The sequence below is a fragment of the Peromyscus leucopus genome, chromosome 6 (assembly GCF_004664715.2).
Source record: "Peromyscus leucopus breed LL Stock chromosome 6, UCI_PerLeu_2.1, whole genome shotgun sequence".
In the NCBI taxonomy this organism is placed as follows: Eukaryota; Metazoa; Chordata; class Mammalia; order Rodentia; family Cricetidae; genus Peromyscus; species Peromyscus leucopus.
Window position 1 is genome coordinate 67,316,883 of NC_051068.1, and position 22,069 is coordinate 67,338,951.

Here is a 22,069-nt window from a genome sequence, read left to right on the forward strand (position 1 = left end):
AGAATTTTTGTTAAAATTGTTTTGTTTTTTTAAACTCATGCCTGAGAGTATATGCCAGGTGTGTTTGGTCTTTGTAGAGATCACAAGAGAGTGTTCAATCTCCTGGAACTGGAGTTACAAGCAGTTTCGAGCACCCCAATGTGGGTGTTGGGAATTGAACTCAGGTCTTCTAAAAGAGCAGTGAGTGCCCCTAACTGCTGAGCCATGTCTTCAGCCACTCCAAAGAATTCCTATTGGGTATCAGTACTTGAAACTGTCCAGATAGTTCTAACACCCCACCCCCACATCTTTGCATGCTCTTCAAATGCTGGAAATATGTAAATGACAACTTTTGACTGTAGGAAACAGTTCGTTTGCTTTGATGAGACAAGGTTGTCCCGATACAACCATTATCTCAGGCTAGTAATCAGAGTGAAATACATTTAGCATCTTCTTTGGAAACTGTCTTGGAACTTGCTCTGTAGACCAGGCTGGCCTCGAACTCAGAGATCTGCCTTCCTCTGCCTCCCAAGTGCTGGGATTAAAGTCGTGTGCCACCACTGCCTGGAAATTTCAGCAATTTTTTTAAAAGATGATTTTTTTTTTAATGTACCTTGGGGGTGCGTGTCAGATCCCCAGGAACTGGAATTACAGACAGTTGTGAACTGTTATGTGGTTGCTGGGAATTGACCCTGGGTCCTTTGGAAGAGCAGCCAGTGCTCTTAACCACTGAGCCATCTCTCCAGCCCCTCAAGAAATATTTTTACAGTCCAACAGATTATAAAATAGATTATAAGTAGTTATTACAATATCCAACTAAATCTCATTATTGCAAAGAACCAAGTTCCCGCCATCCAGCTGAAAGGCATAGCATCAAAATGATTCCATATCATCACACTGTTTGCAGGATGGCGAATGGCCCAGAGGGAGTGGGGGAGAGGGCACACAATGACAGACAGGACGATCTTGTAACCACAGCTTTAGATTATAAAAACTTCCTTTAATCAAGGTTTGTAACATGGAAGAGATTTGTCAGATAAAATGGAAAGTTTCCAATACATTGAAACATAAACCAATAAGTCACCATAAATACAATACCCAACAGTAAAAACCACAACAGTAAATTCACACCATCCCTGTAAGAGCCATGATCTGATTTTCACATGCTTTTGGGAGATGGCGAAGATGGCCTGCTGGATACAGAGCACAGTCGGGCTTTGAGGTCACACTCATCTGACAGGGCTGTGGCATTGGTGGCTCCGCTCAAGAGGCAAAGCAGGTACCAGCACATTCAAACAGTGTATTGAACATCCTTTAAATATCAAAGTGAGAAATAAGAAAGCAACATAATCACGCTATCAGCAAGATGGTAGGAAGTAAGGACAGCTGAGTAAAGCTTGAGGCTGAAAGGTGGTTCGTCAGCTTCATTTCTTTGGCTTCTTGGGTAATGGCCGCCGGAACAGTAAGATGTGAGGTTCTGAAAGAATCAGTGAAATCTAAGAAGGGCACTAACACCATTCAAAGCAGTCTACAGTGTATTCCACCAGTGTCCCCCCAGCCACACCCACTCAAGCTTCATAACAAATTAAGAAGCAAGCAGACAGCTTAGAAGCAGTCCCTGAAGTCTGCCCTTTCTGCCATGTACAGAATTGTTTTTCTGTTGTGTGTACAGTCCTGGGGTGTCCTTTATTAGTTTTTGCCTGGCAGCTGGGTGTCTGGTGTCTTAACAAGAAACAAAATTGGCTGTGCTTGTTTGGAACATATCCAGTTATTTGCAGAGGCCATAATCAGGGTATATGTGGTCTTGAAAAGGGTACCCTCCAGCTCAATTAAAGACTACGGGTTTTTTGTTGTTTTTCGCAGTAAGGTCGTCCCTGGTCTTCCTGGATGTTTTTACTCCCATTTTTGCCACTCTTGTTTCTCTGCAGTCACCGAGGGAAGGAATCCTGTAATGATGCCCTCCCTCATCTACTGCCTTGGTCTGTAAGCTTCCTTCAGCCAGAATGAAGCTTCTTTACATGGCACTGACCTGGTTCATGGATCATATAATGGACCCATCCCTGACTCTGCTGAACGCCAAGATTTCTCCATTCAGATTCCGACATCAAATGGGTTTTAGGGACCAGCTTGGCTATGTCCTTGGGCAACATGACATGCCTGTAACAGAAACATGGGGATGTGAATGAAGGGTCTGTGTTAGCCTTAAGTACAGCGTTAGACACTGACCTATATACAAAGAGGTAGCTCACACCTGTAATTCTGACACTCACAGGGATATGGCCCGAGGATTACAGGCTATTCTTTGAGGCTATTCTGGGCTATAGAGAATCTGTGAAAACAAGCATGTAGCTGGGCATGGCGGTGCACACCTTTAATCCCAGCACTTGGGAGGGAGAGGCAGGCAGGTCTCTTGAGTTCCAGGCTACACAGAGAAACCCGTCTCAGGGGAACAGCCAAAAAACAAAACCAGCAACAAACAACAACAAAAACCAAAGCAAACCAAAAGAAAGAAAGCTAAAACAGGAACTGGTTCCCGATATCAGGGAATTTGTATAGTCTCACTGTGGAATATTGTGTGATAGAGGAAGCTAGAAACCTGGGATTTGTAAATTTTTATAAGAGAATATCAAAGACACAAGTTAATGAACAGTTTGAATACCTGGACGTCACACACTGATGATATTTGTATTTTCTCTGATTTCACAGGCCTTACAGTCCTTTAGCTGATTACCCATTTTACCCACTCTAGACCAGTTAAGGACCAAGTTACTTAATGGAGAGGAAAGGTCTATTATGGAGTAGGGTATGAACGTGCCATGATACTTGGGAAATCCCATTCTTCCCTAACCAAAGGTCAATGGTAAAAAAGTTATCTGATTTGACTCAGCTACCTCAGGTAGAGTTTATCAAGCTCAATGAAAAGGTACTAAATGCTCCCCTTGTAGGGATAACAAGAACAGCTCCCCACCCCCATAATTCTAGTCCAAATATCAGAAAAGAATTTACATTCTAACAAGTGTCAGGCACAAAATTGTGACTTCAATGCATAGGACCAAAAACAAACAAACAAACAAACAAAAAAAAAAAACCTTCCTTTAAACAAAAATGCCACCGCTAAGCTGAAAGTTACATCTTCTTGGGGATGAAACTACTGGTTTTCCAGCCATGAAAATGTAGTATAATGTTTTATTTATAGATCTGGGAAACAGCCAATACAAAAGTTGACTGGATCCACGAAGGAAGTGGCTGTTCATCCCATCCAAGTAACACGCCAGCCCGACCCTGCTTAGTTTCTGAGGCCCAGGTGATGTCAGTAAAATGGTGTTGGGTTTTTCTTGCCAAAAAAGATTGTTGTATGTTTGTCAATACACACCAGTTCTCCAGGGTGCCTGATGTAGAACAAGTGAAGAGTCACAGGAAAGCTAATAATCATTTTATGTTCTCCGGTTAAGGAGCGATGATACAAATTATCAAGTCGCTTTAAGTATCACAAGCAATGCAGACCAGTGTAATATCAACCTCTGTAGAACCCGGTCTCCTCTCTATTTCAGTGTAAATTCATGGCTTTGGCACTATCACATCCAAATGCTTGCACACTTAGTGCAAGGATGTCTTTACAATCCTTGGCAGCCAGCCAGCATTTTAGGCTCTATAACTACCTCACAAGTTGTTTCTCTTCCCTGTGTTCTAAGGGTCTCAGCTCAGGAGGCGCCTCTAAGCAAAATTTCCCCAACCTTCCTCCTCCATCACATGCTCTCCTCACACTTGTACTGAGCTCTAGCACACCAGGAGTCATATTCTTTCTGAAGTCAGCTGATTCCATGGATTTTTAAGTCCGTCATAGCACTGACCACGCACTACTTGACACTTTGTTGTCTCGAGACAGGATTCCATGCTAATGTCGAGGCTGGCTGGAACTTGTGACAGCCCTGCAGCCTCGGCTTCCAGAATGCCGAGATTAAAGGTGTGAACTACCTGTAACGGCTTATCTTGCACCTTAACACCTGAAACCTGTATGCACGCCAAAAAAGCTCAAGTATTTGAAGGGTATCTACCTACGTCCAGTCTTCATGCCACTTCGAGTCCTGCAAACCCGCTCCCTAAAACAAGGCCGACAACCACGCTCCTGTTCTTTTTTCATACACTAATAACCGACAGTGACGCTCTTACGGAACTGTCCTTTCATTGCGAGCACAAAACTTTCAGCTGCGCCTTGGCTACGTCCTCTCTCCCGGCAGACTTTTTGGAATTTCAGTAAAGCGAGCAGTTCCTATTAGGCAAGTTAACCTGCACCCACCAAGCGGTGCGAGTGATGTGAAAATTCCCAAAGGCAAATTCCAACACGCTTCTATGTAACACCCGGCCAACTCCAAATTCCCCTTTCATTGTTTTAAGGCCTCCGTTTACCTTTCGCGCATGCGCTTGGCTACCACACCAATTTTCCCCCCCCTCCCCGCCCGCCCGCCCGCCCCTCTTGCGCACGCGCCGGCTCTGCGCTGCCACCCTCCCCCCCCCTCCGCCCGCCGCCCCCGGCCTAGGTCACCGACTCCTCCCGTGCCCTCCGGTGTCAAGGCGCACAACCCGGCCGCGGGCCCCGCGCCGGCACTAACCGGTACTCGAACTCCTCGTCGTCGTACTTGTCCGAATAGTAGATCTGCTTGTGCGACATGACGGCTGTGCCCGCGGGCGCCCGGCCCCGCGCCGCTGGCCTCCAGACAACTCCCGGCAGCACGCGCTCCCCACCCTCTTTGGCCCCGCTTTCAAACACACCGCCTGCACTTCCCATTGGCCTCTCCGGCCGGAGGCGGGACAGCTCCACTTCGGAGTCCCCGATTGGCCCGCACTGGCGTCTCCGCGAGTCGTAAGCGGAGGGCCGAGCTCAGGTTTCCGAAGCGCGAGCTGGGTCCACACCGGGGCTCTTATTGGCTCCCGCTGAGCCCCGAGCGCCTGCTCACGCGGCCATTGGCCCGCTTTGCAGAGCGGCCGGGCGAAGGAGGGACGGCGAGGTAGGGGGTCAGGGGTTAGTGAGGCCGGAAGTGAGTGCAATAAAGTTTGTCTGGGGAGGCCGAGGCCCGGGCGAGAAAGTTGGGGCGGTGACTTAAGCCGACAGCTACGTGATCCGGAACCAGATCGGCCCGCGGTCCGGTGCGGAGACTCCATGCGACCCTGGTGAGTGCAGACTTTCTCTCTGTTAGCGACCCCACTCCTCCTCCTCCACCCCGGAACCCCTCTCCCAGGACCCTACTTCCGGTCTCGCTGTGTGAGTCCCGCCCCCGAGACCCCCTCCCCGGAAGTCCCACCTCCCAACTTCAAGGGGCTCCCCGAACCCCTGCTTATCTCTCGCCGTCGCGACCACACCCTGTGGTCCCACTCCCCTGGAAATCCCACCCCCGGACAGGCTTTCCTAGCTCCCCAAGATCAGAGTTTCCAGCTCTGCATCTGCCTTCTCGGGAGTCCCGGCTAAACCGGGTCTGTCTAAAGCCTGGCTTCCAAAAGGGGCAAAGCCTTGCTTTGGAAGGGACCGTTCGGCTGGGTAGAAGTGACGCCTCTCGGGGGCCCGCCCCCTCGGGCCCCGCCCCTTCCACTGTCCACGTCTGGTCCCGGGAATGGGGCCGACTCCTGGTCAGGGACCAGGTCCCCCCCCTCAGGAGACGTCTCCCTGTTGAGCTTGGGTCCATGCCTCCAAGCCCTGGTCTTACGTCCCGGACGCTTCCCTTGCTTCTGTATTCCTCTCCTCTCTTTAAGCCTTGGGCTCAGTTTTCCCGAGCTTCTCCCTCCATCAGGTGGGAGGTGGAAATTTGTGGTTGTAAGGAGTGAGATTATTAGCAGTGTCGTTTCCCCCGTAACCTTCTCTGACTGTGAAGTAAGTGGAAGGGGCTGGGTTTCGTGTATGGCCGAATGGACGAGAGCGTGGCTTAGAGACTCCTTCCCGTGGCAGACCCTATTCCCGAGTCAGCCGTAGGTGCACCTTCCTATGGCTGGATTGGACTAAGTGTGGATTTGTGTGAACCTTAACAGGAGGGAAAGTTTTCCTGCCATCAGAAGAAAAACTTTTGGAGTCAGGAGTAGGGTTTCTTGTCCTTTCCGTTGTTTTTAAAGGACCCCTCCCCTAACCAGATAACTCCTGTTTGGCATGCATCCTGACCTCACTTGCCCAACCTTCCCTGCTGGAAACATTCCTGAGGCTTTCGCCATTTCCTGCTATTTCCTGCCGCTCCAGCTTCCTCCCTGCTGGGCTGAGGGCTCTCCCTAGCCGCTACTACCTAGCTTTGGTCCGGTAGGCAATCTGCCATCTCTTTAAGCATGTTTAAAGGCTCATGCTTCCCTTTCTTCCAGATGTGCACACTGCGGGTCTTTCCTTGCCTCTGGATATGAACGCTCCCAGAGAAAGACAAGACAAGGACATCATAGTGTGTGTTTGTGTGATTGGAAGTGTATGGCTGTGGCAGAATTTCCTCCTCTAAGAGCTGACAGTATTTATTTTCAGGAAGAGGTGTGGTGTTCAGTAACAGCTTTCCTGGGATGGGGTTTGAAAGAGTAAAGCATGATATTCAACCCATTTTAAGTGCTGGTGTTGTTAACCACAATCATACAGTTTTTAATTCTCCAAAGTAAACTTAAGAGTAGTTTGGAAGTGAGCCTTTAAGGAAGTATCTTCTACCCTTTGTATTTGATCACTTTTTTTTTTCTTAAGGAAATAAGTGATAGTCTATTCTGGAGCAATGCTGATTGGTCACTTTAACTTCCTGATGGCCTTTAGCAGCACTGTGGCAGGAAACTGTGGGCAAAGGAATATGGGTTTGGTGGTGTTATGCACTTATGGCCAGATCCCAACGCCTGGTATCCCTTTCTCCTTCCTGTCCATTAACACAGATTGTTTATGGCCCTGTTAGCCCTTTGTGGCTTGTAGGCGCCCGTTCTGTGTTCCCATTGTCCTGCTTCAAGGCCAACCCCGGTACTAGTGTGAGGGACCCTGTCGGGTGGGGCTTGCAGCCTCCCCGAAGACAGGTACGCCTGTAGGTCCGAAGGTAGCCTGATCCCTCTGTATCCTCTGGCTTTCCTCGCTAGGCCCGTGGGAAAGGGGCTCCACGAAGTCCGTTGGTCTTTGGTAGGTGACGTGTGTAAAGAACAGGCTTGCTCTAGCTCTTGCCTGGTAGCTCCCAGACGCACCACCCCAACTGGCCTTTATTCCTCCTAGTTCCCTCTGGGCTCGATCTCCACCCACTGGGACTACTTTCCCTTCCTGGTTTCCTGGCTGGTCCACAGCTGTTGTGGCTAAGGATGCTAATGGCCCAGGTTCCCTGGGGCTGCCACCTCTCTCACTGTGTGGTGGGGGGTGGGGGATGGATGGTCTGGACTGTAAGGGAAATGCTAAACTCTGGGACACTCCCACCCCCCTTTCCACTCTCAGCAGCTTGTTTCCTCCTTTATCCCTCTCCTGGCCTTCCCTGGCTTCCTGCTCGCTCTGGCTTCCCCATGTGGGCTTGGATTGATCCCGAGTTCCTCTTAACTCCTTCCTTTCCTTTTTTTCCCCTCTTTTTCTTATTCTTCCATCTTTCTTTCCTACCTGGCACCTTTCTCCTCCCCAGACAGACTACCAGTGGTTAGTATTGGGCAAGGGAGAGTAGCCTGGCTAGCACAAATCGTGCGGGGACGAGTCTCAGTCCCTCTGAGCCTGTGAGTCAGCGTTGTCCTTGGGATTGGTCTCTCTTCTTAGTTCCCCGCCCCTGGGGAGGGGCCAGTCAGCTCTGGGTCCAGCCTGTACTCCTCAGCCATAAGAGGCTTCCTCGCTGGGCTGGGCAAGGATGTGGCCTGAAACTGTCTAGGTCTGACGTGGGAGAGCAGAGGCCACTTGTCCTTCGCCTCCCTAGGTCCTCTGTTATCACCAGGCTGCAGAGGTCAAACCAGGCTCACGGCCTGGGGATGCCCCCTGCCTGGCCCCCTTGCCTGAATTTGGCAGGGGGGCCGGGCCGGGCCGGGCCAGGCAGCGGTCCCCCTTCTCATCCCAGCCATGGATCTTCTACCCCCGAAACCGAAGTACAACCCACTTCGAAATGAGTCTCTGTCATCGCTGGAGGAGGGGGCTTCAGGGTCTACCCCCACAGAAGAGCTGCCTTCCCCGTCAGCCTCATCCCTGGGACCCATTCTGCCTCCTCTGCCGGGGGACGATAGTCCGACTACCCTGTGTTCCTTCTTTCCCCGGATGAGCAACCTGAAGCTGGCCAATCCTGCTGGGGGGCGCCTGGGGCCTAAGGGGGAGCCAGGAAAGGCTGCCGAAGATGGGGCGGGGAACGCAGGGGCAGCCCTCCGGGACACAGGCCTTCTGCCCCTCCTCCAGGACATGAACAAGCTGAGTGGAGGCGGCGGCGGCGGGCGCAGGACTCGGGTGGAAGGGGGCCAGCTGGGGGGCGAGGAGTGGACCAGACACGGGAGCTTTGTCAATAAGCCCACACGAGGCTGGCTGCATCCCAACGAGAAAGTCATGGGACCTGGGGTTTCCTACTTGGTTCGGGTGAGTGAACATCCTCCTTTGCACCCTCCCACACCCCGTCCAGTTCCTCTGCTCACCCCAGCTTTGCTGGGACTTCTGCTCTTCCCCCAACATCTATCTGGGTTAGTCCCCTGGCTCTTAAACCTGCCCCATCCCTTCTCCAGTTCCGTGGCCTTCTGTTCTAGCCTGGGAATCTTCTGCCCAGGGCCCCTTTCCTCCTTTGATCCCTACCCCCAGCTAACACGGTGCCCAGGCTCATCAGATGCCCAGGCACATCAGATGCCCAGGCTCATCAGATGCCCAGGCTCATCAGATGCCCAGGCACATCAGAGGCGTTGAAATGTTGAATGAAAAATGACTCCTGATTCTTCCCTCCAGACTCCTCCCTTGTCCAGAGGTGTTATACTGCGTCCCACCCGATGCCCGCTATTCCTCTCACAGGCTCGCTCTCCACAGTGCATGAAGGCCCTCCTTGGTGGCCCTTCTTCACTTATGGGGGGGGGTATCCCCAGGCAATGGGAAGGCCACTTCACCTTTACTCCCCTTAGGGACTCCATAGGACAAAGTCCTAGAACCTTCTGCAAAGGGCGGGGAGTGCGGGGAGGGGGAGGGGCCGCTGATCATTCTGGCCTCCTTCCTCCACAGTACATGGGTTGTGTGGAGGTCCAGCAGTCAATGCGAGCCCTTGACTTCAATACCCGGACTCAGGTCACCAGGTGAGTGGAGAGGCAGGTATATTGTTGGAGTCCTAGGATTAGTGAAGTCACAGAAGTCTCAGTAACGGGGAGGAGGGAGGTTGGGCATTTGGTGGTGGTGCTGATGGTGACTTCTCATCGGGTGGGTGGCCAAGAGAATTTAGAGAAAGTTACAGAAATGTGTCTGACTGGAAAGAGCCAGCTCTGGTCTGGAACACCACCTTTCCCATCCAGCCTTGGCGATTATGGGAAGAAGGATTAGAAGAGGTGGGGTCGAGGTTGCTGTTGTTTTTGGGAAGGGAATGGAACATTTGGTAACTGGGAAGAGGTGGGGCCATAACCACTGAGGCCCTAACCCAATCAGCCAGGAAGCGGCCCCTCAGTGTCATCAAATATTAAAGGGCCTTAATTCAATCCACCACGACAAAGAGCCTGGAGTGCTCTGGGAGTCTGGCCTGGTCTTCCCCTCCCCCAGCTCTGTGGCAGCCCCAGGCGGTGGGAGGCCAGTGGTGGGTCTGAGTACCCCTGTTCCTCCAGGGAGGCCATCAGTTTGGTGTGTGAGGCTGTGCCTGGTGCCAAAGGGGCAACGAGGAGGAGGAAGGTATGTGTGGTTGGTTGTTGTGGGGGGCGGGAAGAAGGCAGAGGCAGGCATGTGGGAAGAAGACGGGAGTGTCTCCCGGTGTTGGGAGTGCTCGGATTCCGAGACTCTTCTGGGACCCTTTCCTAGCCCTGTAGCCGCCCACTCAGCTCCATCCTGGGGAGGAGTAACCTGAAGTTTGCTGGAATGCCAATCACGCTCACTGTGTCCACCAGCAGCCTTAACCTCATGGCAGCAGACTGCAAACAGGTGGGGGGGCCTGCTGAAAGGGACCAGGGGTGCTTATGGGAGGGTCAGGGGGGATCTGGAGGCCAAAAGCGGGGAGTCCTCAGGAGCAACTGGAGAGTAGAGAAGGAAGAAATTAGAGGGGTCGGGTATAGTGACCCCTTTAATCCCAACACTCCGGAGGCGGAGGCAGGGAAAGTTCAAAGCCAGCAAGGGCTATATAGTGAGACCCTGCACCCCCGCCCCCCAAAAAGAGAATGAAATTAGGAGAATGTAGGATTGGAAGCCAAGAGAAGGAGACTGGGGCTCCAAGGTTCTGAGCTGGGCTGAGGAGACACACTGAGCTCTGGGCTGCCTGATACTTACCATTCCCTTCTCCACCCCCTGCCCTCATCAGATCATTGCCAACCATCACATGCAATCTATCTCATTCGCGTCTGGTGGGGATCCGGTGAGTTGGGGAACAGAGGAAAGATGGGGGTGGGGACTGAGAGACTAGGGGTTAGGAAGGAAGATACTGGCTAGAGGACGGGCCTGGTGGCACATGCCTGCAATCCCAGCACCCTGTAAGTTCCAGGACAGCCAGAGAAATCCTTTGTTGAAAACCCAAAAGAGGGAGAGAGAGAGAGAGAGAGAGAGGACTGTGGAAATACTGAAAAGGACAGAGTCTTAGCGGGTCAAGTAAGATGGAGTTTTAAAATTCAGCTAACTGGTCTCTTCTGAATCCATCCTCTCTAGGACACAGCTGAGTATGTTGCCTATGTTGCCAAAGACCCTGTAAATCAGAGAGGTGAGGCCTGTGAGCAACACTGGGTGGGGGGGCCAGTTCTCTGAGAGGCAAGTGGGATCACTTCCCCTGCTCCACGCGATAGGGCTGTGCTGCTGAGGATTGGGGGGTGGGAGGCTCCTGCCCATGTGTCCTCCCAGCACCTTACCTCAGAGCTCACTGTAGTTTCTTCCGTGTCCCTAGCCTGCCATATCCTGGAGTGTCCTGAAGGGCTTGCTCAGGATGTCATCAGCACTATCGGTCAGGCCTTTGAGTTGCGCTTCAAACAATATCTCAGGAATCCACCCAAGCTGGTCACCCCCCATGACAGGTGAGTTGTGTAAAGAATGGGATGCAGCTCGGGAGCCTCAGGCTGGGATTGGGGAGTAGTTTTCTCTTCCCATGCTTGAGCTCCAAGAGTTCAGAAGAAGTAATGACCTATGTGACCCTGCCTCTCTCTTCCTACTGTGTTAGGTCTCCAGTGGCTCAGCAGGAAGGTCTGTTGAGGGCCATGCCTGCTGCAGGGACAGTTTCTTCCTTTTGTTTGCCTAGGGTGAGGTTATATTCTAGCACCTCCCACTAGGTTGCCTTTCTTAGCTGGATGGATTCTGGCTCAGGCTCCTCATTTCTAGCCTATCCCTGTGTTCTCATATACTTTTTTTTCCCTTAAAGATTTATTTTTATTTTATGCATATGTGTATTTTACTGCATGTATATAAGTGCATACAGTGTCTGTGGAAGCCAAAAGAGGCCATTGGATACCCTGGAACTGGAGTTAAAGGTGGTTGTGAGCTGCCATGTGAGTTCTGGGAACCAAACCTGGGTCTTCTGAAAGATGAGCAGTGTTCTTAACCCCGGAGCATCGTACTTCCCCATTCATTGCTCTGTGCTTCTCTGCTTCTGAAGGTCATTAGCAATCTAGATTTTAGGCAGGTGCTGGTGGCACGTGTCTTTAATCCCAGTACCGGCAGGCAGAAGCAAGTGGATCTCTGTGAGTTCGAGGCCAGCCTGGTCTACAAAGCGAGTTCCAGGAAAGGCACAAAGCTACACAGAGAAACCCTGTCTTGAAGAAAACAAAACAAAACAAAACAAAAAAAATCCAGATTGAGAAGATATTTTCTTTGTTTCTACATGTGTGTATGTGTTGGGGCATATGTTGTGTGTGCAAATATGTGCCTGCATGTGTGTGCATGTAGAGGTCTGAAGTTGTTATCATATGTCTTCCTCTATTGGGTCACACTTTGTTTATTGAAGGTCAGGATCTCTCCTTGGAGCTTCCCAGATACGGTTAGCAGCAACTGCTTGCTCTGGAGCCTGTCTCTGTCTCCAGAGTACTGGGGTTATAGGTGGCCCCCCATTCTTATACAGGTGGCCTGGCTTGTACATGGGTTCTGGTGATCTGAACTCTGACCCTCACACTTTAGCTACTGAGTTATTTCCAGAGCATCTCTTTTATGTGAGATCCCTATGTTTCTTTTTTCAAGTTCCCAGAGATGAACAGTATGACCATCAGGGACTTTGTACGTTAGACCATCCTGGCTATACATCCCTGTGTTTCAGTAGCGCTTCTGTCCCTCTTACGAGATACCGAGGCTGCCTAAAGTGAGAGGTTTTGGTTTAAACCCAAGTTAATCCGACCCACAGTAGATGCCTGGTGTGTGGTCACTGTCCTCTTCCCTTCCTGGGTCTCTCGGCCACCACATGTTTACACCTGCTCACTCCATCCTTCCCTTCTCAGGATGGCTGGCTTTGATGGCTCAGCTTGGGATGAGGAGGAAGAAGAGCCACCTGACCATCAGTACTATAATGACTTCCCAGGGAAGGAACCCCCTCTGGGCGGGGTGGTAGACATGAGGCTTCGAGAAGGGGCCGCTCGACCCTCTCTGCCCACTGCCCAGATGCCCAGCCACTTGGGAGCTACACTGGTAAGCTTCTAGGATGGAGACCACCAGTCTGGGGTGGGGGTGGTGGCTAGGACCTGGGTCTCACCTGATTTTCCTTCTTACAGCCTGTAGGGCAGCATGCTGCAGGAGACCCTGAAGTCCGTAAACAGATGCTGCCTCCCCCACCTTGCCCAGGTAGGAACAGTTTGCCGAGTGGGACAGAGATGGGTACAGAAGGCAGGTCTGGGATTGATGGACTCTGTGTCTTTCCTTACCAGGCAGAGAACTCTTCGATGACCCTTCCTATGTCAACATCCAGAATCTAGACAAGGCCCGGCAAGCTGGGGGTGGGGCCGGGCCTCCCAATCCTTCCCTTAATGGCAGTGCACCCCGAGACCTCTTTGACATGAGTGAGTGAGTCTCTTGTAGCCCCACGTTCCTCTGTTCCTCCTCCTTTCCTGCCTGTCTGTCCTCACTGCCTGACTTCCCACAGAGCCTGGGTCTTGGGTGTCTTGGGCCAGCCCTCCTAGCCGTCTCTCTACACCCCTAGAGCCCTTTGAAGATGCCCTTCGTGTGGGTCTTGGGTGTCTTGGGCCAGCCCTCCTAGCCGTCTCTCTACACCCCTAGAGCCCTTTGAAGATGCCCTTCGTGTGCCTCCACCTCCCCAGGCCATGTCCATGGCCGAGCAGCTCCAAGGGGAGTCCTGGTTCCACGGGAAGCTGAGCCGGCGGGAGGCCGAGGCGCTGCTCCAGCTCAATGGTGACTTCTTGGTGCGAGAGAGCACTACCACCCCTGGCCAGTACGTGCTCACTGGCCTGCAGAGTGGGCAGCCCAAACACCTGCTGCTGGTGGACCCCGAAGGCGTGGTGAGTGCCCGAGGTGTGCATGCGTAGGGGACAGCGGAGGAAGGGCCTTTTCCTCTCCTTACCGCTTTCTGTGGGTCTCCTGTGCTCCTCTAGGTCATTGATATCTGCTTGCAGTGGCCTGAGGTTCCTTCCCTTCCTGTCCCTCGGTCTGAGCTGTGTTCTCTTTTGGTTTTTCGAGACAGGGTTTCTCTTGTGTAACAGCTGTGGCTGTTCTGGATCTCACTCTGTAGCCCAGGCTGGCCTTGAACTCACAGAGATCCACTTGCCTCTGTCTCCTGAGTGCTGGGACTAAAGGCGTGCGCCACCATGACCGCCTCTGAGCTGTGTTCTTTACAGTTCTGATCAGTCCTCCAATCCCAGACCCAGAAGTGCTTACCTGATCTGTGCTCCTTTTCCAAGTGAGGAAGTGACCCGTCACCATCGTCAGATGGTCATGGAGTAGAGACCCCAAATTTCCTCTTTCGAGAGGAGTCAAGAGTCTCTCTAGTTCCTTAGCTTCCAACTCTGTCCTTTTCCCTCCTTTTTCAAAATCTGACCTGCCTCACTACCTGACAACCTCGGTTTCTTTTCTCTTCTCAGCTTCTTTCCTACGTCTGTACTGTGTATCCTCCATTGAGACATACCAGTCCTTTCAAGTCAGAAGTTTCACTGCTTATCAGCTTCCATGTTTCTGGGCTCATGTCTCCTTTCACATTCTCCCAGTTCACTGGCCTATCCACTCCTGTGTGTGAATATCCTCTCTGTAAAGGAGTCTATAGAATCATGACTGACCGCCCCCTCTCCCCATCTGCCCCAGTCTTGAGGGTTGAGGTCTTCCTGAACTCTTCACTTGAACTGGCCCTCTCATTTCCACCTTCCCAGGTTCGGACAAAGGATCACCGCTTTGAGAGTGTCAGTCACCTCATCAGCTATCACATGGACAATCACTTGCCCATCATCTCTGCGGGCAGCGAACTGTGTCTACAGCAACCCGTGGATCGGAAAGCGTGATCCTCAGTCTTTCCTGGATGCCCTCCGTCCCTTTCTACTGTGTTCTGTAACTCCTGGGACCTCTGTTCTGTGGGTCTGGCCTTGGGTGGGAACTGGGAGCTGTGTGGACACTGGGTGCTCACCTGAGAGGGGTTTTAGTTCAGAACCTGGGGTAGCATTCTGCTTCTGCCCAAACCTCACCAAAGTATTAATAATGTACAGAGTGGTCCCTTGCCTGGGCCTTGTCTGTGCCAACCTGATGCCCTTCCCCCAAAGGAATGGAAAATGCCCTGTGCTGATAGGCCCAGTGGAGCAGTTGCCTTGGGGGAAGGGAAATAATCATACCTCTGGTTTACCCCTGGTCTTCAGGGTACCCCAGATCCCTCTGAACATATCCTGCTCCCTGTGCATCCCCTTACAACTTTGTGCCTTCGACTATCTCCTAGGTCTGCAGAGACTCTATGCAAAGAGTTCTCAGGCCCTTCATGGATGGGGCTGCTGCCACCTGGGCTTCTGGAGCCCTGCTGTGCCCAGCACCCCTTCCTGTGTTTGGGAAGAACGGGCAGGAGTGGGCAGTTCTCTCCTCTGCCTTTTGACTCGCAGTCCTTAAGAGATCGCCCCAAGCTGGGCTTGGTGGTGCATGCCTTTAATCCCAGCACTCAGGAGGCAGAGACAGGAGGATTTGTGAGGCCAGCCTGGTCTACAGAGTGAGTTCCAGGACAGTCGGGACTATGTAGAGAGGCCCTGACTCCAAAAACCAAAAAGAGAGAGACAGAAATTGCCCCAGCGCCCCCTCCTGGTGGCAGGGGAGGGGCCAGATTGGACCGCTGCCTTATCAGTGCCTCCTGGCCTTGCCCCCTTCCTCCAAGGGGTCTATACATTTCTTAAGCGCCCCCCCCCCCATGATTGCATGTGTGTTATAGTCTACAGCCAAAGCATAGCCCTTCCTCCTGCAACCCCATCCAGTCTCCCTCTTTGGGGATGGGTGTGTGTGACTGACTTGGCCTCCAGTGTGTGTGCAGTTATCCTCGGGGTGGGTTTTGTGGAGGTGTTGAGACTGAAGCAACAGACAATCCCCAATGCCGTTTGTTTGTCTGGAACTGCACTGTTTTGTTTTTTTGTTTGTTTTTTTTGTTTTTTTTACACACACGCATTTTAGGGCTGTAGATTTATTTTCCTGATTTTGTTTCTGTTGCTTACTTTTCAGCACAAATTATGATAGTCGATTACATTTATACATCACCTCGTTGACTTTTCCAAACCTTTTTTTTTTATTTTATTTTAAACTGTTGGGATTTTACTCTCTCTGGCCTAAAAGGCACTAGGACAGGGTTCGTTTTTCTTCTTCCTCAAGAGATCTGAGAAGAAGTTTGGTTAAACAGTGTTGTGGGGTCATGATGTGAAAGCTCACTGCAGATCCTACATTCTGCCTGTGGGCCAACGCATTCAGGACAGAAACCTTGCAAGGAGGGTAGACTGGTTTCCAATCTTGGCCTATTTTTGGTTTGGCTGTCTTATACCAAAGGGAAATAGTCTTCATTAAAGTCCATATTTCTTCTACCTCGGCCTCTCAACATCTCTAGAAAGTCTGATTGATGGGGGCTGTCGGTGGGAGGTGGTGGAGGACCCCACCTGGGCCAGGCCCATTAGGCTCAAAGCCAGCGCCTGTCCACGGGAACCGAATCTGCGAGGATTTGGGGGCAGTGAGGCTGCGCGGTAGGGACGTAAGTGGAAGGCGACTGGCTCACGGTGGGAGGGGGCGTGTCCGGACCGCCCCCGGGCCCACGGGGAGCGCGCCCGGCCCCAGTCGAGCGGTGCCCCCACACAGCCGCGAAGCCAGCTCGGGCGGTGTTAGCTACACTTCGGAGGAGTGGCGTGGCGAGGCCCAGCCTTCCTGGGTGCGGCGTCTGGGCCCTTCCCATCTTCCCCTCCCTACGGAGCTTGGTGGTGGCGACCCATTGGAGTTCCGGTTCCGGTTGCTGTAGCCGCGGGCGGGCGGTGAGTCTGGAGCAGGCGTGCAGTTGGTGCTCTGGCTCTGCGCCTTCCCCCTCGCCGTGTCTAGGTCTTGCTGCAGCTCGGGGGTGCTGCGCTGCCCCTGACTCCCCTCCGGGCGATGGTGCGGCCTGAGGACGCTTCCATCCCCCACCGACGCTGACTCGGGTCCCCCAATCCATGGCCGCCTCGGCGCCGCCCCCACCGGACAAGCTGGAGGGAGGCAGCGGCCCCGCACCGCCCCCCGCGCCGCCCAGCACCGGGAGGAAGCAGGGCAAGGCCGGTGAGAGCGCAGAGTGGGGCGGGGGCGGTCGAGGCCCGGGACCCGGGAACCTCGGATGGAAGGGTTGGGGGGATGGGGAGGTTGCCTAGGGGTCTTGGAGGTAGCCTCAGGTGAGAACGCTTAGTGGCTGAGGGCAAGTGTCACAGATCACTTGAGGTTTTGGAGCCGGGTAACTTTGATTGCAGGGAAGATGTAGGATGTAGCTGAGAGTGTAGTCACACTAGTCATGTTTCATATTTCACCCCTGTTTCTTAAATAAGTAAGCAAGTGTACGTGGAAGTTAGAGTCTGGAGAGTGGCTGGGAGGAAGGAGACGGTAGAAACCTCGGGAAAACTTGCCTCCGTCTGCCTATTGCTGCTCTTCCAGGTCTGCAAATGAAGAGCCCTGAAAAGAAACGAAGAAAGTCCAACACTCAGGTAAATGGGGGTCCGCGGTGGGAGTGGTCCCTAGAAGCCCCTCCTACTTTGTCTGTCTGTCTATCTGGCTGCCCCTTTGTGATTTCCAGGAGATGCAGGAAAAAGAAAAAGCGGAAATACTCTTCTCTCTCTCCCTCTTGGTTCCTAGTTCTGTCTCGGCGACAGCATTTAACCCAGCCTCACCTTTTCCTTTCTCGTTCTCCCTTTTTGAGACAATTGTCTGGTGTGAGCCAGACTGACTTCAGATTTGCTGCGCAGCCAAGGATGACTTTAGATCCATGATCCTCCTGCTTTTCCTTCCAAAGCAGTGGGATTACAGATGTCTATCACCGTACTGGGTTTCTGCAGTGCTGGGGACCCAAAGGATGAGTGCTAGGTGCCCTTAGAGGCCAGAAGAGAGGATCAGAGTCCCCCAAACTGGAGGTACAGGCAGTTGTGAGCCATCACGTGGGTGCTGGGAACAGAACCCAGGGCTGTGCAAGAGCATCAAGTGCTCTTAAGCCTGTGAGCCATCCCTCCAGCCTGTACTTTTTTTGAGACAAGGTGCTGTGCTTGGCTTTGATCTCTTAGCTCTCCTGCTTCAGCCTCCCAAGTGCTAGCATTACTGGCATGTCTCACCAGGCCCAGCTTGCTGAGTCTTTCCTAAGTGTTGTAGTAACTCTACAGAGCTTTAACAGTTGTTCCTGTTATAAAAGTTGAGAAAATAGGAGACTTTTAAAAAACTTAAATATTCAGCCGGGTGTGGTGGTGCACGCCTTTAATCCCAGTACCAAAACAAAACAAAACAAAAAGTTAAATATTCAGTATCGAGTGCTTGCCTAGCTAGCACAAAGCCCTGAATTCGAATCCCAGCATCTCAAAAACCAGACTTAGTGGTTCATGTCTGTCCCAGTACCCCAAAGATTGAGGCAGGAGAATGGGGATAATGAGAATTTTGTTTGTTTGTTTTGTTTTTTTGAGACAGGGTTTCTCTTTGTAGCTTTGGTGCCTGTCCTGGATCTCACTCTGTATCCCAGGCTGGCCTTGAACTCACAGAGATCTACCTGCCTCTGCCTTCCAAGTGCTGGGATTAAAGGCATGCGCCACCACCGCCCAGTGGTGATGATGAGAATTTCAAGTTTATCCTCAGCTACAAACTGAGCTTATGTACAGCCTGGGTTATATATATCTCAAAGGGTGGGGAGGGAGGTGTCAACTGCTTTGGGGTCAGACTTGGCTTTTGGTGGATTGTGTGTGTGTGTGTGTGTGTGTGTATGAAATCTTACTGTGTTTAATTATGCATATGGGTCTCTGTGTATATCCTTGTGAGTGAGTGGAATGCTGAAAGAAGCCAGGATATCATTCCTCTGGAGCTGGAGTTGGAGGCTGTTGAGCCCTCCACCATGGGTGCCGGGGATCAAACTCACGCTCTTAACCACTGAGCTGTCTCTCCAGCCCCGTGTGCCTGGGTTTTGTTGTGCTTTTTGAGAACAGTGCTCTTGCACCGTGGGCCCCACCCTCCACCCTCTGTCACATTCCAGGGTCAGTCACAGTTTCGGATGTGAGCTGTGCCAGTCTTGGAAGAGTATGGTGTTTGTGGTGCTCTCCCAGCTTGGCCCCGTGTCTCCTCACATCTTCCTCCTTTCGCACTAGGGTCCCGCATACTCGCATCTGACGGAGTTTGCACCGCCCCCAACTCCCATGGTGGATCATCTGGTTGCCTCCAACCCCTTTGAGGATGACTTCGGAGCCCCTAAGGTGGGGGGTGCAGGCCCTCCATTCCTTGGCAGTCCTGTGCCCTTTGGAGGCTTTCGTGTACAGGGGGGCATGGCGGGCCAGGTACCCCCAGGCTATGGCACTGGAGGAGGAGGGGGTCCCCAGCCACTTCGTCGACAGCCCCCTCCTTTCCCTCCCAACCCTATGGGCCCAGCTTTTAATATGCCTCCCCAGGGCCCTGGCTATCCACCCCCAGGCAACATGAACTTTCCCAGTCAACCTTTCAACCAGTCTCTGGGCCAAAACTTTAGCCCACCTGGTGGGCAGATGATGCCAGGCCCAGTCGGGGGATTTGGTCCCATGATCTCGCCCACCATGGGACAGCCTCCCAGAGGGGAGCTGGGTCCTCCTCCTCTCCCCCAACGCTTTGCCCAGCCAGGAGCGCCTTTTGGTCCTTCTCTTCAGAGACCTGGTCAGGGACTCCCCAGCCTGCCTCCCAACACAAGTCCCTTCCCTGGTCCAGACCCTGGTTTTCCTGGCCCTGGTGGTGAGGATGGGGGAAAGCCCTTGAATCCACCTGCTCCCACTGCTTTCCCCCAGGAGCCCCACTCGGGTTCCCCTGCCGCGGCTGTTAACGGGAACCAACCTAGTTTCCCCCCCAGCAGCAGTGGCCGAGGTGGAGGCACTCCCGATGCCAACAGTCTGGCCCCCCCTGGCAAGGCGGGCGGAGGCTCGGGGCCGCAGCCTCCCCCGGGCCTGGTGTACCCTTGCGGTGCCTGTCGGAGTGAGGTGAACGATGACCAGGATGCCATCTTGTGTGAGGCCTCCTGCCAGAAATGGTTTCACCGAGAGTGCACCGGTATGACCGAGAGCGCCTACGGGCTGCTAACCACCGAGGCATCTGCCGTCTGGGCCTGCGACCTCTGCCTCAAGACCAAGGAGATCCAGTCCGTCTACATCCGGGAGGGCATGGGGCAGTTGGTGGCTGCTAACGACGGGTGACGCCAGTGCCGTGGCTCGGGGAAGTGCACATTTCTCACCACGTTCTTGCAGAGTAATTACGTGGCTCTCGCTCCTCGTTTTCCACTGGCTTCCCATCCCCATGGAGCAGAAACATGGTTCCCGGAAGCAGACGCGGAACTGAGGCGTGCAGGCGGAAGAGCCTAGATTGCCGTTTTTTTCTGGGAACTTGCACATTGAGATCCAGGAGGCTGAGGCTCTGCCGAGCAGAGTCCTCGAGTCTGGCTGGAGGCGACAGGAGGAAAGGGGCTGGAGGACGCTCCAGGCGGCAAGAGCGTCCTGGGCGCAGATGACAGATGACCCTAACGCCCGTGCCTACGATACCTAGGTAGCCCCACGGCTCCAGCTGTAGCTTTTGGAGTCACGTGTTCAAGGTTTCTTCACTCCCTTTTATGGGTTCTGGAAACAAACGGGGATCTTTCTCTCTTTTTTTCTCTCTCCCCTTGCTTCCCCTGGACCCTCCTCATTCCTTTCTCCTCAGAGCGCCAAATTCCTTAGAAGAAGCAGAGGTCCCGACTAGGGCAGTTGCTTGTCTGGGAGTCAAGACCGGAGATAAGAGAGGCTGAGGAGACATCTTCCTCACACCAAAGTCGCTGGTCCTTTCTCAGCTTCTCTTGGGCTTCTCTCGGTGACCATGTTTTTGCCTAAAGTTGGGTTATGTGGTTTGACTGACCAGAATATTGGAAGATTGGCTCCCCTGGAAGTCTGGACTGGAGACATAACCCCCTCTCCCCGCACATTATGATAGTGCTGTTCTTCAGCTCTTGGTGCCCTCTTTTCCTCTCTCAGGAGAAAGTCTGGAAAGGCAGAAAGCCCTTATACCTCATTCCTTCCCTGATGAAAGGATCCAAGTGAGGCCCTGCTGTGGCTTTGTGGGGATGGGGGTGGGCAGCAGGATCCTCAAAGCCATGGTACTAATAGCTAAAAGAACCCGAATTTTTCTGCTTTGCCCTTTTTCATCCTGTGGTATCGCCTGGGCCTGGTGATAAAGCAACCAGGCTTGGTTTATTTTTATTTTTGTAGCATTCCCCACCAGTGATGGGACTGAGGCCTGGTCAGGAGCCCCCCCAGCTTCTCTTACCTCTTTCCAGCTAGCCCATGTGCCCGTTCCTCATATGGGTGAGGACAGCAAGCTTGGGCATGGCCCTCTGGGGAGAGATCTCGGTGCCCAGCACTAGGCATGGTAAGGAAGACCCTCTAAGCCCCGCCCCACTTCTCCGCACATGGAAAGAGAAGACACTGGTGGAGTTGACAGCCTCTGAGGCTGAAGAGGAAGCGGGTGGACCTGCTTCTTACTGTGCCCCCCCCCCAACTCCTAGACTTCCTATGTGCCAGCCTCTGCTCCGCTTGTGTTGTGTCGTGGTTCGGTTGGCCTCTGTTACCTGTTGTCACTTGTGTGTTGTCTCCATGGTTTGTAAACCGCTCCGGGGAGGTTCCATCCCCCTGTTCCCCTCTACTACTTTTTGGAAGAAAGTGGGTTGGCAGAGATGTGGTTACAGGATCTTTTTTTATATGGTTGGACTAATAAAATGACTTGAAAATCCAAACAAGGACTCCCTTGTTAATCTGTTGAATCGGTGTCACGGCTAGGAGGATGTCCCTGCTCTCCATCGCCACCCCCCCCAGCTGCTGTAGACAGCTCGGGAGGCCCCCAGTTTCCCTGCTCCACCTCCTGTCCTTGCTGTGGGAACCCTTGCTTTTGGAGCGAGGCTTGGGCTAGGCTGGAAGCCAGACAGTCGGAGCCAAGGCCTCCGGCCTCGGTGCTGGAGTTCTGGGTTTAAGCAGGAGTTCCACATCTTTCAGTACCCCTACCTCCAGCAGACTCGTTAGTTCAATATTTTATTTTGGGGGCACACAGGGAGGTAGATCAGCAGATAAAAGATACTTTTGGCCAAAGCTGAGGACTTGAGTTCAATTCCCCAAACCCATCTAGTGGAAGGCGAGGGCCGACTTGGCAACTCGTCCTCTGATGCCATATGTGCCGTGGCTTGTGTGTGCACTGCCACTCCCATACACAAGGCTTTGGGGGTCGGGGGCTGGAGAGATGGCCAGCAGCAATTAAGAACACTTGCTGTTCTTTCGGGGGACCCAGATTCAGTTCCCAGCACTCAATGGCAACTCACAACCATCTGTAACTCTAGTTCCAGAGGATTTAATACTACAGACACGCAGGTAAAATAGCCATATACAT

The 22,069-nt window shown here is 52.8% G+C and overlaps 3 protein-coding genes across 10 annotated transcripts; 2 read left to right on the top strand and 1 right to left on the bottom strand.

Moving 5' to 3' along the window:
* Positions 1 to 958: 958 nt before the first annotated feature.
* On the bottom strand, positions 959 to 4,757 carry Cks1b (CDC28 protein kinase regulatory subunit 1B). 2 transcript variants are annotated; one of them, XM_028890861.2, is made up of 3 exons: positions 4,590 to 4,757; positions 2,009 to 2,136; positions 959 to 1,456 (listed from the first exon to the last, which is right to left on the bottom strand). In XM_028890861.2, exons 1-3 carry the CDS (start codon positions 4,646 to 4,648, stop codon positions 1,404 to 1,406), a joined length of 240 nt encoding a protein of 79 aa, XP_028746694.1. In that variant the 5' UTR covers positions 4,649 to 4,757; the 3' UTR covers positions 959 to 1,403. The 2 variants fall into 2 exon arrangements, with proteins under 2 accessions (XP_028746694.1, XP_037062696.1); XM_037206801.1 differs by lacking the exon at positions 4,590 to 4,757 and adding an exon at positions 4,035 to 4,211.
* Positions 4,758 to 4,861: 104 nt separating this feature from the next.
* Positions 4,862 to 16,032, top strand: Shc1 (SHC adaptor protein 1). 5 transcript variants are annotated; one of them, XM_037206798.1, is made up of 13 exons: positions 4,862 to 5,148; positions 7,964 to 8,491; positions 9,116 to 9,186; positions 9,703 to 9,766; positions 9,893 to 10,012; positions 10,386 to 10,439; positions 10,727 to 10,778; positions 10,959 to 11,085; positions 12,493 to 12,679; positions 12,763 to 12,832; positions 12,916 to 13,047; positions 13,265 to 13,503; positions 14,365 to 16,032. In XM_037206798.1, exons 2-13 carry the CDS (start codon positions 7,991 to 7,993, stop codon positions 14,491 to 14,493), a joined length of 1,746 nt encoding a protein of 581 aa, XP_037062693.1. In that variant the 5' UTR covers positions 4,862 to 5,148; positions 7,964 to 7,990; the 3' UTR covers positions 14,494 to 16,032. The 5 variants fall into 5 exon arrangements, with proteins under 5 accessions (XP_037062693.1, XP_037062694.1, XP_037062695.1 ...); XM_028890784.2 differs by having other exon boundaries at positions 4,868 to 5,148; positions 8,318 to 8,491; XM_037206799.1 differs by lacking the exon at positions 10,386 to 10,439 and having other exon boundaries at positions 4,866 to 5,148; positions 8,318 to 8,491.
* Positions 16,033 to 16,132: 100 nt separating this feature from the next.
* On the top strand, positions 16,133 to 21,425 carry Pygo2 (pygopus family PHD finger 2). Of its 3 annotated transcripts, none has more exons than XM_028890787.2 (3): positions 16,133 to 16,747; positions 17,008 to 17,163; positions 18,796 to 21,425. In XM_028890787.2, the coding sequence occupies exons 2-3, from the start codon at positions 17,122 to 17,124 to the stop codon at positions 19,858 to 19,860; spliced, it is 1,107 nt and encodes a 368-aa protein (XP_028746620.1). In that variant the 5' UTR covers positions 16,133 to 16,747; positions 17,008 to 17,121; the 3' UTR covers positions 19,861 to 21,425. The 3 variants fall into 3 exon arrangements, with proteins under 3 accessions (XP_028746620.1, XP_028746619.1, XP_028746621.1); XM_028890786.2 differs by having other exon boundaries at positions 17,114 to 17,163; XM_028890788.2 differs by having other exon boundaries at positions 16,133 to 16,470; positions 17,114 to 17,163.
* The last annotated feature ends 644 nt before the right edge of the window (positions 21,426 to 22,069 follow it).